The sequence below is a fragment of the Thermoascus crustaceus genome (genome assembly GCF_041956765.1).
Source record: "Thermoascus crustaceus strain CBS 181.67 unplaced genomic scaffold VTN00scaffold_9, whole genome shotgun sequence".
Lineage (NCBI taxonomy): Eukaryota > Fungi > Ascomycota > Eurotiomycetes > Eurotiales > Thermoascaceae > Thermoascus > Thermoascus crustaceus.
In genome coordinates this window covers 375,163-390,226 of record NW_027192535.1, presented here as the reverse complement: position 1 = coordinate 390,226, position 15,064 = coordinate 375,163, and the positions used below count along the sequence as shown (strand labels likewise).

The following is a 15,064-nucleotide window of genomic DNA, read 5'->3' as shown; positions in this document are numbered from 1 at the left end:
TTCAAGGACTGTCTCATTTTCGGCCGGGCGTCTTATACTTCTTCTCAGCTTCTGTATAAAATAGATAACGTGTGCAGTTACGATATCATAGGGACATGCCATTTTCGGTTATGAAGTTATGGGCTAGCTGGCGAACAAAGGATTCAATTTGTTAAAATAGAAGTATGATTCGTAGTGTTCCATAGAAAGGCGTTTACATTGGCAGAAGAAGCACGTCAATCCGTAATCACTACCGGCGGTAAAATGTTAAAACTGATACGGTTTATCATGTTGTATCATTCTAGAACTATATATGACAGGAAGACTCGATCACGGTAACCCGCTATTTGTATGATAGTGAGACCTAGGGTCCTAGAAAAGATTGCCTACTCTTCCTCGCTCCCCAGCTCACCTTCTTCATCATCCCGCGCCTCCTCTTCATCAACCAATGGCACGAATCGGAAATCCACAAAACTGATATTACCTCCCAAACCACCACCAGGCGGCTGCACCCCTCCAGTATTCCCTCCTCCTCCTCCGCCGGCATTATTATCTCCCAGCTCGATCATGAACTGCAAACTCAACACACCCTGCCTGTCGCCTCGAATACTGACTTTGTTTGCAACAGCCATGGCGCGGGACGCTTTGCGGATCAGCGCAAACCGGTAGTTCTGCTTCACCCGTGAAACCATGGACGATGGCGGACTGACGAGGAATGTCTCTGTGACGGTGGGAGCGAGTTTGGCTTTCTTCGCTGCCCGAGATCTCGACGATGAGCTCCCATCTTCGGAGATGACTTTGTGGTTCGTTTGCGAGAGCGCGCTGACGCCACTACCCTCGCTGTCCTTCTCGATTGAGAATTCAACGGTCGATTCGCTGAATGGGCCGCCGGAGCCGGAGAGTGCGAAGAACGGTTCCCGCTTCGCTGACGCGGAGAGGGTCAGGACCGTGGGGTTCGTCGAGTCCAGCTCGGTGATGGCGTTGTGGAGCCAGGTTGAGCGCATGATGATTTTCATAATGATCGCATCCCGCTGGAGGGGAATGTCAAGCTCGCCGGCGGAGGAGCCGAAGGATGGGTCGTCGGGTTCGTAGGTGGTGAGTTCGCAGGTCGTTTTGATGCCCGCTTCGGAGAGGGTGATGCTTAGCGGTGCGCCGACGTGGGAGTATTGGATTGTGCAGGATCGGTTTAGGAGCAAGGCTGGTGTCGTGAAGGCGTTTGAGGAGGATGGGTTCAGCTGTGGTGCGGCGGATGAATTGGATGCGGAGGTATCGTTGATTCCGAAGATTTGTAGAGTTTCGAGGAGGGCTGAGAGGGAAATAAGAAAATGGGGATATGTCACGCCCTCTTCATCGCTTTCATCATGTGCGTTGCTGGTTTCAGTTGGTGCATTGAATGTGTAAGTACTGAACAGGGCCTTGTCCAGGAATGCAAGTCCTTGCATCACACGGCCTTCTTCAACAGAGAACCGTATTCCATCGGGAGTTATCTGAACGGAGGCCTTGGGGGCGAATCCGATACATCGTAATAAGGTGTATAGTTGGTTTGCATTGCTGGAGACGGCAGAAAGTATGGGCTCCATGTTTGCAAGCTCTGGATGACGGGAGAAGTTGATAGTGGAACAGAACAGGGGAGTTGGAATGATAGTAGTCCGTCAACAGCGAGGACGCTTGAAATATCTACCAGTATAATCCCTTTCACCCCGACTTATTGTACATCATCAAGCGCAATGGTTGCGGTAGGAAATAGTGGGATGGTAGTTAAACGTAAACTCCGACAGCGCAGATCATGTAAACAGCACCGAAGCTATAGATGAATTGTTAGAAACCGCAGTTGAGGAGCAAAGAAGGCTTCACTTACCCAAACGCCAACGAAGCCGGAACGCCCAGCAACGGAATATTAAGAAGAGATCGGTCTATACAAGAAATTAGTGGACCAGGAGCCAATGGAGGGATGCGACGCCCAAGGAGACTAACTGAGACCGAAGAGACCGGTGAAAACAAGGGCTGTAGTGATACATCAGCTGCGATCCCAACCAGTGCGACAATCGATCTCACCAGTCAGTAGCAAGGTGAAGCCAACGAAGAACTGGCTGTCTTTAGGAACAAGAGGGGTGTAGGGGTTCGCGGAGGCAGCCTCCCAGACCTCGTTTAGAGACATTAGGAAAGGGGCGGAGATACAATTAACTATTCGAGATGAGAAATCTCAGACCTGATAAGGGCAGCTTCAGCTTCTGGTGGATATATCGCAGGAGCAATTCCTGGTGAGCATCTCAAGCTCCCGTCGACCGCGATCTACACGCGCTGTTGGCCTCTTTGGTCCAGATCGGACGCGCGGGCTGTCGGATAAACGAAACGCCGACGCTAAGCCCCATATCTGGGCCAGGCCAGACCGACGCGGAGATATCCCCAACTTGCCGCCACCACAGAACAAGACACTCTCAGCAGTGTTTTGACGCAAGAATTTTCCAGCAACATGGCTCCAGCAGCTGCCGAAAGTGAGCTATCTGTCTGCGCCTTTAGTTGCAATTTGGATAATGCTAACTGCTCAGCAGGCACGAAACGCAAGGCTTCGGAAGAGGCGACTACCCCGGATTCCAAGCAGCGGAACAAGAAAGCGCGCACTGACTCTCCTGAGAGGGAGGAGAAGGTTAGTAGCTCTCGAACGTACATCAATTCTGTGAGCTAGCTAACGATTGTCCAACAGGAGGAAGAGGTAAAGGAGGAAACCTCCGATAAGAAGCCACTCAAGATCGTTCCCTTCCCCGAGAAGGTAAGCATCGCGCCCTTCGCTTTTCGATCAAAGTCCGTACGGCGGATAATAACCGAGAGAAACAGGCCGCAGTTCTGGAGGAACGCCGCGGGGAGATTGAGTTTAGAGTGGTCAACAATGATGGTTCCCGGGAGAGCTTCATCATCCTTACGGGGCTGAAGTGTATCTTCCAGAAGCAACTTCCCAAGATGCCCAAGGACTATATCGCGCGACTCGTATACGACAGGACGCATCTCTCTATTGCCATCGTCAAGCACCCGCTGGAGGTGGTAGGGTACGTATTTACCTTTTACCTATTCGGTCGCAACTTACTAACGCCACATCAGGGGTATCACCTACCGACCGTTCCATGGCCGGAAGTTCGCGGAGATCGTCTTCTGTGCCATTTCTTCCGACCAGCAGGTCAAGGGATACGGTGCACATCTCATGTCTCATCTTAAGGTACGCTCTGGAGATCACTGTTCTTTCCATGACCGGCTGCTGACAAATCGCAGGACTATGTGAAAGCTACATCGGACGTGATGCATTTCCTGACCTATGCCGACAACTATGCTATCGGATACTTTAAGAAGCAAGGCTTTACGAAAGAAATTACTCTTGATAAATCGATATGGATGGGATACATCAAGGACTACGAGGGAGGTACTATTATGCAGTGCACCATGCTTCCCAAGATACGATATCTGGAGGCCGGCCGCATGCTTTTGAAACAGAAAGAGGCCGTCCACGCCAAGATTCGTGCTTTCAGCAAGTCGCATATCGTCCACCCTCCACCAAAGGAGTGGAAGAACGGTCCGTGCAAGATCGATCCCTTGAGCATTCCTGCAATCAAGGAATCCGGGTGGTCTCCCGACATGGATGAATTGGCTCGTCAACCACGCCACGGACCGAACTACAACCAGCTGCTGCACCTTCTCAATGACATGCAGAACCACTCAGCTGCATGGCCATTTGCTCAGCCTGTCAACCGAGATGAAGTCCCTGACTACTATGAGGTCATCAAGGAACCGATGGATCTTTCGACCATGGAAGAGAAACATGAGAAAGACATGTACCCGACACCGCAGGACTTCATCAAGGATGCCATGTTGATTTTCGACAACTGTCGGAAATACAACAACGAGAATACGCCTTACGCGAAGAGCGCGAACAAACTGGAGAAATTCATGTGGCAGCAAATCAGGAATATCCCAGAGTGGTCGGTAAGTAGTCCCTTTTCGAAAACATCGAAGCGTTCTGGTGCTGACAATCGCATAGCACTTGGCCGAAGGACATTAAACGGCACAGGATGTTTTTTAATGCCAGTAGTTTTCTTTCCGGATGCGAAATACCCATTGGCGCAAAGCGGATTATACGGAGTCTAGAGTGCTTTTTTACCGGGGGCTGGGCAACGTATGCATGTTTCTATAATTATACGAATTTGTTCTGAAACTTGAAACTCAATGAGAGGATAGTGAATGCCTTGAAGAATGCCCTCCCAGTAGAGGTGCTTGCAAGTCTTCAAACGATTCCTGGGAATCTTGCACATAAATGAGTATTATGAAGGGTCAATCAAAGTATCAGCAATACATGGACATGGGCTTTTAGATTCCTTGTAACATGTATGTGTGTTCAACCCGCTCTATCATGTTGTCTGCACTTCTGGCCCATCGTTGTTTGACCATGTTTCAGACTATTGAACTCTCCGCTGTTAATAATAATCAGTCACTGTGCAATCACGTGTAACCCCCTCAGGGGTAAACCGGATAAATGTTCATGCATTCCGAGATGAGAACATCCCAATGGCTGTTGTCTGTCTCAGCGACAGGATCCTGTCAGTTTGTGATGTGTTTCTTCGGTTTTCAGGACTGTGGAAGTCTTAATCTTCTATTCTAATAACTGCATACCTAATAATTACTGGCGGTTGTCTCCAAAGTTTCCGACCCAGGTGACCCCTTGTAGGGCTCCTGTCTGGGTGTATTCGAACCGCTGGTCGCACCCTTGTTTGGAACAGAGCATCACGGTCACTGTCAACATTTGCATCTACCCAGCGCCAGCCTTTTGTGTGCGTTATTTGAACAGAGAGTGTATTTCAAAAAGGCAGCGCTTATCGATAACCGAAAATTTACGATCTCATTCCAGTCTCCGAAACGCGACGCGCCATACCTGTCCCGCCTTTCCCCCTATTACGGATTCCTCCATTTTCAGCGACAAGATACCCATCAACCCTTGTGCGGCAGTGCTTGAAGGCCTCATACAGAAGAATAACACTTTTTCTACAATGGCGTATGACGACAGAGCAGATTCTCTATCAGAGGTGGAGCAGCGCAATCGCCTGCCGACCCTCTTTGAGGTGCTGAGTCGTCGCACACTAGCGCCAGTCGATCTCTTTTCCTTTTATATTTACATGCGAGATCAGCAACGCTCTGTCGACTACCTGGATTTCTGGTAAGCCCTACAGATTAAACTGTCGCATATCACAGCTTAGATACTAACACTGGTTCAGGCTAGATGTCTCCCAGCACATGTCCTTGTGTCGCCATTATGTCCGCGAACTGCGCCGTTCCGTTCTTGTAGCAACACCTGAACTAGAGAAGGCTGGCAGCAAACACTCCTCGACTGTCCTGGAAAACCTCGAAAATCTAGGCGATATTCCACTTGGCGAAGCTGGTCCCTCTGGCAACCGCAACGGTAAAGATGAAGAGAAGGATGCTGATCAGAGGCTTTCTGCTTTCCTTCGCTCTGAGGGCCGGTCCTCCCCTCAGGGCAGCGTGGACTCTCAGTCTTCTGGCCGCCCGTCAAGTGACCGCCCGCCGCGTCCAAGTTTCCAGACGTCGCCCGAGCGAAATAATACCAATTCCCCTGGACACACTGTGGCCCGTGCCGATATCCGTGCAAGCGCAGAGAAGATCCTCTACACCTATCTTATTCCTGGGTCCGAGCGGGAGATTATCCTGCCTGAAGAGATGGTAAACTCCATCATAAACATGGTCGAAGACGAAGGCAGAGATGATCCCGAGGTGTTCGACTCGGCCAAGGACTATGTTTTCCAAGCCATGGAGCGCGATGCTTTCCCTGGGTTCTTGCAGGCCAAAGCCCTTGGAAATCTCGTGCCCCTGAGCATTGTTGCACGGTTGGCTCTTGCACTGGCAAGTTTCGGAGGTGGATTCTGGGCTGCTTGGTACGTGCTGCTGAGGGATAAACCGAGGCACATCCGCTGCTGGGTAAGTGCGCTCGCTCTATATTGAATAGTTGCCTCTTTCTAACCGAAACTCTACAGGTTATCTTACCATTCGCTATTGCCGCCTATTTCATCGTCTCCTACCAGTACAAGATCGATCCGATAATGGCGCTAGCTGGCTTCAGCGAGTACACGTTCATGAACTGGGCGCAGATTCAAGAGCCTTATGTCCGCCGGCTCCTGAACAAGCGAGCGGTCGTTACCCTGCTGATTACGGCCTTCGTTGCCGCCGCTCTCAGCGTCTTGTACATTTTCGTCCCTGGGACAATGCTCTGAAGCTTCCGTTCTTTAACTATACCCCGATACCCGAACAATCACTTATCGGTTCTCTTTTCCCTCATCTTCTTTGGCGTCAGGGGGGTTCTTGCGATTCAGTTTGGTTGAAGCGTGCATGGACGGTTTTCGGTCGGCGTAAAGCATCGATAATCAGACCCTGCTTCTGGTTTTCAGGTGGTTCAAACCTGGCGTTTTGGTTTCTGCAATTGCGATTTTTATTCTTTTTTCCTTCTTCGCTCACCCCCGCCCGATACTGACATCGTTTTCTACAAAACGCCCCCATCTCAACCAAGGCGCTTATGGCAATGGTGACTCGCTCTAAGGGCATTGCTCTCTAATCCCCCCCTTACTTCATGCATATTCCCCCGAGCGCTCTTCCATTTGTTGTTCATTTTCTCTGAACATCATTTTTCTTCTCGTTCTGCCACTCAACATACTATTCCCCATACGCATATCTGAGAGCCAAGTCAAGTCATTGATTGAGCCATTTTGATTCAAGCTTTTTTTTGGAGCGGCTGACAATAGCAAGAACAACAATAAGTCTGACCGTTATCCTATTCCCCGTCCATCTCCCTGAAATATTTTCCTTTCTTCTAGCCCTGTTTCGGATAAATACCCTCCTGTTTCCAATCTGCTTGTTTCTATGGCAGTTCTTTTATGTGTATATATGTAACTGAGTTACAAGCAGATGCAGATACAGATACAGCCAAAGTTCTAAGGCTTCTGATAGTTTGATGAGGCTGGTCAAAAATCACATAAGAAGAAAACAAAATAAAATCAATAAAGCGACTAAAGCAAATCTTTCCGGTCCTTGAATGATGAACACTAGTGGCATTCCTAGCTAGTAATAATTCCACCGTCCAGCCAGCTGACAGTACAGCATACGTACGTGGCTGATGACTCTCTCCAAACATGTACCATCTAACGTACAATACACGTTGCGTCCATACAGTACTCTCCGTACATAAGATATCAAATGATCAATCATAGGATCCCTCTCTAGCCTCACAAAACCCACCTAACTAGAGACACCTAACCTAAGGTACTGGTCTATTTATCGTGGAAGATCTCTATCCGTTTACCTTTTAAAATAAAAGGGTCCCCCGAGACGAATTCACATGTATTGTACTGTAGGTACGGATAGAGTGACATCGTCTGCTGTACTATAACTCTACTAGATAACAAGCAGGATGGATGGATGGGAATGTGTCTATCTAACCATGCATCCATCCATTTGGCTTTAGTAAAATGGATAGAATAAATCAGTGAATGAATAGAGGTTTCGAATGTCTTGACCGTTCATTAATCAGGTGGAATACAGAGTAGAATAGAATGAAACCCGTCATCAATCAACTTGCTTGCTTTTTCAGATGTAGCAGAATAGAAGAATACCTAGGAAAAGGAGGGGCAAAAAAAGGGGGAAAGATATATATATATATATATATATATAGCCTTTTTGTGTTGAGAAAGGGTTAGGTCGATTTCAATCCGTTGTTATCCAATCCAAAACCTGGTAAAAGATTTATGGGGATGTCTTTTTTACTTGGGCATTGCATTGTTAAGGAAATTTTTTTTATCAAACAACCTGGGATGGAGATCCAACCGTAAAGGATATTCCGGTAGATTAGGTAGCTCTGTTTTCTCTGTTGTTTGTTGTTGGGGGGTATTTCATCTACCTAGTAGTAGCAGTAGTAGCAGTAGTAGTAGTAGCATCCATAGAGAGAATTCGATACTCTAGTTAGTCGTCATCGAACGTTCACATAACCATCATGCCTGTCCCAAAAGAATAGAAATCAATGTTTCTTCCCCATGTTCAGTATCCTCTTCGCCTGCCGGACGGTACCACCTCCTCCACTGCTCCCACCACCTCTGGAGGAAGAAGAAGCCGCACCGGCCCCCTCATCGATATCCATCCTGGACGACCCAGCCAGGCCAGAAGAATCTAAGGCACCATCGCTTCCGTTATCCCAGTATCCATCATCGTCGTCGTGTTCGTCGGCGTTGAACTCACGCTTGTTTCCCCCTCCGCCTCCGCCTCTAAGTTTACTGCTACTACTACCAGCGGCGGCCCCTCCGCCGTCTTTGCGGAGGTTGAACTTTGATGATCCCGATCGGCCGGAAGTAGTATTGGAATCTGCTGCTGCTGCCCCGGTGCCATCATCGTCCCCTTCCCAGCCTGTGATGCTCTTTTCGAGGATCGCGGCGCGTTCGCGCTCCCTGGTCCGGTTCTTCTGCGCTTGGGCTTTGATCCGTGCGATCTCGGCCTCTATCCCGCCGATGACGTCTCCGCAGCGGCCTTCCCACTCCGATAGGACCGAGATCATCGTGGCTACGGTCTGCGGTCTGATGTCCCGGAGGGGGGCCACGGATGACACATGGACGGTGGGTGGGTTCGTGGCAGGGGAGAGACGGGCGGTTATCAGGGAGGAGTAGATCGCCCTCGTGACGAGGGACTCGAGGTCAGATGGGGTTGGGATGGAGAGGGCCTTCATCAGGGATCCGTAGGTCAGGGGCCGGAGGGTAGTGGAGAGGGTGAGGAGGGAGAGGAGGCGGAGTTTGACGGTTTGTTCGTGGTTGAGAGGGGGGAGGTTGGGAGTTGCTGGAAGCCAATACAAGTCAGTTATCTGAACGGTGTTATATATGTAGTTATTAGGACGATCGCAGCTTACATTGATACTCCTCCCACGTCCCCCAGGCAAAAATCTCGAGTAGTTTCAAGTATCCTTTATATTCATCAGGCGTGTCTGGCGACTGGAGGCTCTGGATCGTCGGCGTCTCCAGCAGCTCCGCGAAGACATAGGTATGCGGATTCGACGTAGCATTCGTGATGATATTCGCAATGAAGCGGGGAGAAGACGTGTTCGTCGAGTTGGCCAGGTGCACGAACGGCTGAAGCGCCTCGAGGGCGCGCGCGTGTGTCTGGTCCATTATCGAGTACTGAATTAGGTATCCGTGACGACCATGAGCGGATGGATGTATGAAGTATCCGTATCCCGATCTGTAACGAGGGGTTAGCTCTGGCGGCAGAGTTACAGAATAAAAGAAATTGACAGACGGGTTCCGAGAAAGACTGTTAGTGGTCTAGAGCAACAAGAGCAACGCCAGAGCTGCTGCGGGGAGTCCGTAGGATCATGGCCGGGCGGGATGGCGGCTCTGCACACAGTGCAAACAAGCTATCCTCCCCGCGGGCGCATCGACCAACCGTTACCAGAGAGCACTCGCAGCTCCGCTATGATTGCGGTATTCCCCCATGGATCTTGCTAGGCATATACGAGACACCTATCTCAATATCCCTCAACCGACAGACTCGCGACAGTCTTGCGTGCAAGGCGACTTGCGCCCATTTGAGTCACTTTCTACACCCAAAGTAGGTCGAATCCTCACGGTTCTCCGGTCACCGCTAGTTTCGGTCATTGCTGGCTTTGGTGCAGGCCGTAAGATGCTTCAAATGCAGATACTCCGTAGTGGTCTGAGAAGATTAGATGAAGGTACTTATAAAGCCGACTTATCTTTCCATGCACGATTGTCGTAGACTTGCTCTTTCTTTCTGAGCGCTTTCGCACTAAGGAGTACTCCGTACACCATGTATGGTCCCAAAGCGACGTGCGATCAAGGAGGTCGTCTTGTGACGCTCACTCTATTTGTACCATACCTCCTGTTTTGGTATTTTTTTTTATTACAGGTTCAACCACCGACAACACTGAAGCATGCCCGTCTCAAAGGCTGGGACTTTTTGCCCAGGCTTTTGGATGGCGTCTGGTGAAGCCTTGCAGATGTTTCAGGCGAGCAACATGTAGCTCAGGCATCTGTGGATGAGAAGGCTCCATCATTGTCCCCAAGCGTCTGGTCTCAAAGCTTGTCTCCATGTCCCCTGTCTGAAAGGTGCCTTTGTCGCCGTCTCATCGAGCCATAGCCAGGGTCACTGAAAGTCCGAAGGACATACACCTGTCTGACGTGAGACGTCCCTGGTCCCTCAGCTCCACGCGCTGTGCATATCCTCGGAATGACCTGGATTTTGAAAAGCGCACAAGAGGCCCGTTCTTAATTCAAAAGAGATGATCCAGAGAATGCGTTCCTGGCGAAGCTTGATGTGTTTGCGCTGTGTTTCCACATCTTCTCCGCGTCGCAGACCAAGTTTCACCAGTGCTTCAAAGACGGAAGGTGTCCGAAGAATAAGCAGCGTGATAAGCGGTCAGCAATAAATCCCGATGCCATCCTCGACGTGACGACGTCCGTTATCACAGCCGCTCAGCTCAGCATTAAGTATCATCATTCTTTGCAACTTAACAGCCGCCCGGAACCCCGCCGCGCGGGCCAATCAAGCCATCCGGGCCCTGCCGAGAGAACCGTTCTCCGGCGACCAACGCCCTTTCCTCTAAACAATACGCTCCATCTGACATCACGCTTCTTATTTCATTCCTCGAGAGCTAGCGATCTCTTGTTTACGACGGCTATTTCCCTCATAACCTCACCGTTCGTCTTGCGGCCGTGTCCGCAAACGTCGCCATTGCGCCGACGGATTGCGCCAGTTGAATGTGAAGCCTATCTTGCCTCTCAAGATTGACAAATCCCGAAACCGAACAGTTCGCAAAACTCTCATGTTATAGCGACCAGGGGAACCATTCTTTCCTCTCACCCAGTCCCTGCGGGAGATACAGAGGCGTCATGGCGTCCTCTTCCTACATTCCAGTGTCTACTGCGGCCGACGATGATCTGGACTCGCGAGAACGGCAACCGGCTGCCCATATGGCGACCACGACGGTCAGAGTGGATGGCATGACCTGCGGAGCCTGCACGTCCTCTGTGGAGAGTGCTTTCAAGGGCGTTGATGGCGCTGGGAACGTGTCCGTGAGCCTTGTAATGGGCAGAGCTGTCATACACCACGATCCCAATGTATTGCCCGCGGACAAGGTTGCGGAATTGATCGAAGGTCGAGGGTTTGATGCCTCAGTCATATCTACAGACATGCCCACTGCAGAGGCCGATGATGATGAAGGAGTGGAAGACGGGAAGCAGGAAATATCGACGACGACTTTGGCAGTGGAAGGGATGACCTGCGGCGCCTGCACATCCGCAGTTGAAGGCGGGTTGAAAGATGTCCCAGGAGTCAAGTCGGTAAATGTGTCACTGCTCTCAGAGCGTGCAGTAGTTGAACACGATGCGTCTCTCGTCACGCCTAAACAGATTGCAGACATAATTGAAGATCGTGGATTTGGGGCTACGGTGCTGGACACGAAAGCGTCAGGGGCCACTGCGAAGTCTTCAAGAGGAAAGAGTAAGGCGGTGGACAAGCCGAAACATATGAGAACCACTGTCGCCATCGAAGGTATGACCTGCGGCGCATGCACGTCCAGTGTCCAGGGCGCCTTCGAGGGTGTCGACGGTTTGGTTCAATTTAATATAAGTCTTCTGGCCGAGCGTGCGATCATTGTCCACGATCCTGTTATCCTCACTCCAGAGAAAATCACGAGCCTGATTGAAGACGCGGGTTTCGATGCCCACGTCGTTTCTTCACGAGCGGAGGCATCTCTTTCCTCGAAATCGTCAAAATCCGTTAATTTCTCGATTTACGGTCTACCGGACGCCGCTGCTGCTGCTGCGCTTGAGGATGTACTTCGCCAGACTCCAGGAGTTACATCGGCTTCGATAGATACGGCAACTTTTCGCGCTTCTGTCGTATACAGTCCATCAGTTACGGGAATTCGCTCTATCGTGAAGGTCATCGAGACAGACGGCTACAATACCTTGGTGTCGGACTCGGACGATAGTAACGCTCAACTCGAATCTCTTGCGAAGACAAAAGAGATCCAGGAGTGGAAGCGTGCCTTCTGGTCGTCGTTGTCGTTTGCCGTCCCTGTGTTCGTCATCAGTATGATCCTACCGATGTACGTCCCGGCACTCGACTTTGGCGGCCTTGAGCTTCTTCCCGGTCTATATCTTGGTGATCTTCTGTGCCTCGCGCTTACCATTCCGGTACAGTTCGGCATTGGCATGCGCTTTTACATCTCCAGTTTCAAGTCATTGAAGCATCGGTCGCCAACGATGGATGTGCTTGTGATGTTGGGAACGTCGGCGGCATTCTTTTTCAGTGTGTTCACAATGCTCATGGCCGCCCTTGGTCCACACCATTTCCGACCCCATACGGTATTTGACACTAGCACGATGCTCATTACCTTTATCACGCTTGGACGTTGGCTGGAAAATAAGGCCAAAGGCCAGACTTCCAAGGCACTGTCCCGTCTGATGTCTTTGACCCCGTCGATGGCAACGATATACGAAGATCCAATAGCTGCAGAGAAAGCAGCCGAGGAATGGGATGCTGCAGACCCCGCAACCGAGAAGAAAGGGTCTTCGACTCCGGGTGGTAACGCGAGATCTGTCGAGCAAAAGCTCGTCCCAACCGAACTAATCGAGATCGGCGATATCGTAGTCTTGCGGCCTGGAGACAGGGTGTCTGCGGACGGTATTGTCATTCGTGGGGAGAGCTACATCGACGAGAGCATGATCACCGGAGAAGCCCTTCCGATCTACAAGAGCAAGGGTTCTCTTGTCGTAGCTGGGACCGTCAATGGTGCAGGTTCACTCGAATTTAAGGTCACTCGGGCTGGCAGCGACACGCAATTGAGCCAGATTGTCAAGCTGGTGCAGGAGGCTCAAACTAGCCGTGCCCCCATTCAGCGTCTTGCTGACGTTGTCGCTGGTTATTTCGTTCCCACGATTGTCAGTCTCGGACTTATCACGTTCGTCGGTTGGATGATTCTCAGCCACGTTCTGCCTCATCCACCCAAGGTCTTCGACGCTGAGGAGAACGGAGGGAGAGTGATGGTCTGCTTAAAGCTTTGCATTTCCGTTATCGTTTTTGCTTGTCCATGCGCCCTTGGCCTTAGCACTCCCACGGCAGTCATGGTTGGAACTGGAGTGGGTGCGGAGCACGGAATTCTCGTCAAAGGAGGCGCTGCTCTCGAGGCTGCAACGAAAGTCAACCACGTCGTTTTCGACAAGACGGGAACTCTTACTGTGGGCAAAATGAGCGTGACTGAGGCTAGACTGGAGCCTACCTGGACGTCCAATGACTGGCGTCGTCGGCTCTGGTGGCTAATTGTAGGCCTTGCGGAGATGAGCAGCGAACACCCCGTGAGCAAAGCGATCCTGACGGCAGCTAAGACCGAGACTGGAGGCTCCAGCGAGGCAGCTCTGGATGGCAGCGTAGGCGAGTTCGAAGCTTTGGTAGGCAAAGGAATATCTGCCGTCGTTGAGCCAGCTTCCGGCGTTGAGCGCACGCGGTATCAGGTTTTAGTCGGGAACGCAGCTTTCCTCCGTTCAAGAGACGTGCGAGTTCCCGAAGCCGTCGACCCCGACTCTCAGCCTCCAGATGAGTCCGCCTCGGCTCTCCCACCTTCGAAGCCTGACAGTTTTGCTGGTTTGACTCTGATACATGTGGCGATTGATGGGCAGTACACTGGGACTATCTCTCTTCAAGACTCCCTGAAGCCAACTGCCATTGCTGCTGTTGCAGCCTTGCATCGCATGGGAATCTCAACCTCGCTTGTCACGGGTGATACATACTCCACCGCCCTGTCTGTTGCAACAGCTGTCGGAATCCCAGCGGCCGCGATTCGCGCCTCCGTCTCGCCTTCTGATAAGCAATCCATCGTCTCGGAATTGCAGTCCGCAGGGGACCGTGTTGCCATGGTTGGGGATGGTATCAATGACTCCCCTGCCTTAGCCACTGCCTCGGTTGGTATTGCCCTTTCGTCAGGGACAGACGTAGCGATGGAGGCTGCCGATATTGTTCTTATGCGCCCAGACGATCTTCTCTCTGTGCCAGCGAGTCTTTCCCTCTCCCGGTCGATCTTTAATCGGATCAAGCTGAACCTCATGTGGGCCTGCGTATACAATATAGTCGGCCTCCCCTTCGCCATGGGCTTGTTCCTCCCCTTCGGCGGTCTCATGCTTCATCCCATGGCTGCTGGTGCCGCGATGGCTGCATCGAGCGTCTCCGTCGTGGTGAGCAGTCTCCTTCTCAAATTCTGGAATCGACCACGCTGGATGGACGTCGATCGACTGGAGAAGGAGGTTGAGATGGGGAAGATAAGTCTTCGCGGATCCCAAAGAAAGTGGTGGAAGAGCGCTCTGGCAGTCTCTGAGGAGATTGCCCCTCGCGGTCTGTTTGAACGCGTGAAGGACTTTGGCGATGCAGTTACCACCATTATTACCGGAAAGAAACCTACAAGGGCAAGGGCAGATGAAGGATACGTTCCGCTGCAAACGGTCGAACCTGCCGTCTAATTCAGATGACGTGTTTTGGTTAATCGGTTAATGCTTAATGAATCTCGTTTGTATGTTTCTCTCGTGATGTCTCATGTTACACGCTGTGAGCATTTGCTATTATTCCCCTTATGAGATACCTCCATTGTTCAGTTTGTTGTTTCCCTTTACTGTGGTCCAATCCGTGAGTTTCGCTGCTCTTATGACTTCAGCGTAAGCGGATAGAGGGTTCACACGTGGGAGCAGCCCCGGCAGCCCTTGTCTGCCATAGTCCTTTATTCGCATACCTCCTATTATTAGACATAGAACAAATATTATTAGGCATTCATGTTAATGATGCAGGTTAATCCTATCAATTATTCTTTCTTGTTCGGATTCTAACATGTCAATCCTCTTATCCGGACTTTTAAGTCTCACTCACTTGGGTGTCTACTACGTCCCTCCCACCGATATGTGTAGATAGATATATTATCAGTACAGGAGTGGGCAAGAGATTCTTGAGTTTGGAAGAGTAGGAGCCAATAGCATTGATCTGGGATTTTCAATTGCAA

General features: G+C 50.8%; 6 protein-coding genes across 6 annotated transcripts; 3 read left to right on the top strand and 3 right to left on the bottom strand.

Annotated features, from left to right (window-relative positions):
* Positions 1 to 365: 365 nt before the first annotated feature.
* VTN00DRAFT_10157 (uncharacterized protein) lies at positions 366 to 1,559 on the bottom strand (the record flags this gene model as incomplete). The annotated part of the gene is made up of 1 exon (XM_069426782.1): positions 366 to 1,559. One exon carries the CDS (start codon positions 1,557 to 1,559, stop codon positions 366 to 368), a length of 1,194 nt encoding a protein of 397 aa, XP_069283919.1.
* A 178-nt stretch (positions 1,560 to 1,737) lies between these two features.
* Positions 1,738 to 2,137, bottom strand: VTN00DRAFT_10156 (uncharacterized protein; the record flags this gene model as incomplete). The annotated part of the gene is made up of 4 exons (XM_069426781.1): positions 1,738 to 1,783; positions 1,838 to 1,892; positions 1,954 to 1,983; positions 2,035 to 2,137. The coding sequence occupies 4 exons, from the start codon at positions 2,135 to 2,137 to the stop codon at positions 1,738 to 1,740; spliced, it is 234 nt and encodes a 77-aa protein (XP_069283918.1).
* Positions 2,138 to 2,452: 315 nt separating this feature from the next.
* On the top strand, positions 2,453 to 4,027 carry VTN00DRAFT_10155 (uncharacterized protein; the record flags this gene model as incomplete). Its single annotated transcript, XM_069426780.1, has 7 exons — positions 2,453 to 2,474; positions 2,532 to 2,626; positions 2,684 to 2,749; positions 2,815 to 3,023; positions 3,076 to 3,190; positions 3,244 to 3,951; positions 4,007 to 4,027. The coding sequence occupies 7 exons, from the start codon at positions 2,453 to 2,455 to the stop codon at positions 4,025 to 4,027; spliced, it is 1,236 nt and encodes a 411-aa protein (XP_069283917.1).
* A 982-nt stretch (positions 4,028 to 5,009) lies between these two features.
* VTN00DRAFT_10154 (uncharacterized protein) lies at positions 5,010 to 6,245 on the top strand (the record flags this gene model as incomplete). The annotated part of the gene is made up of 3 exons (XM_069426779.1): positions 5,010 to 5,176; positions 5,235 to 5,952; positions 6,009 to 6,245. The coding sequence occupies 3 exons, from the start codon at positions 5,010 to 5,012 to the stop codon at positions 6,243 to 6,245; spliced, it is 1,122 nt and encodes a 373-aa protein (XP_069283916.1).
* A 1,793-nt stretch (positions 6,246 to 8,038) lies between these two features.
* VTN00DRAFT_10153 (uncharacterized protein) lies at positions 8,039 to 9,173 on the bottom strand (the record flags this gene model as incomplete). The annotated part of the gene is made up of 2 exons (XM_069426778.1): positions 8,039 to 8,844; positions 8,915 to 9,173. The coding sequence occupies 2 exons, from the start codon at positions 9,171 to 9,173 to the stop codon at positions 8,039 to 8,041; spliced, it is 1,065 nt and encodes a 354-aa protein (XP_069283915.1).
* A 1,737-nt stretch (positions 9,174 to 10,910) lies between these two features.
* On the top strand, positions 10,911 to 14,534 carry VTN00DRAFT_10152 (uncharacterized protein; the record flags this gene model as incomplete). The annotated part of the gene is made up of 1 exon (XM_069426777.1): positions 10,911 to 14,534. The coding sequence occupies one exon, from the start codon at positions 10,911 to 10,913 to the stop codon at positions 14,532 to 14,534; it is 3,624 nt and encodes a 1,207-aa protein (XP_069283914.1).
* Between the last annotated feature and the right edge of the window lie 530 nt (positions 14,535 to 15,064).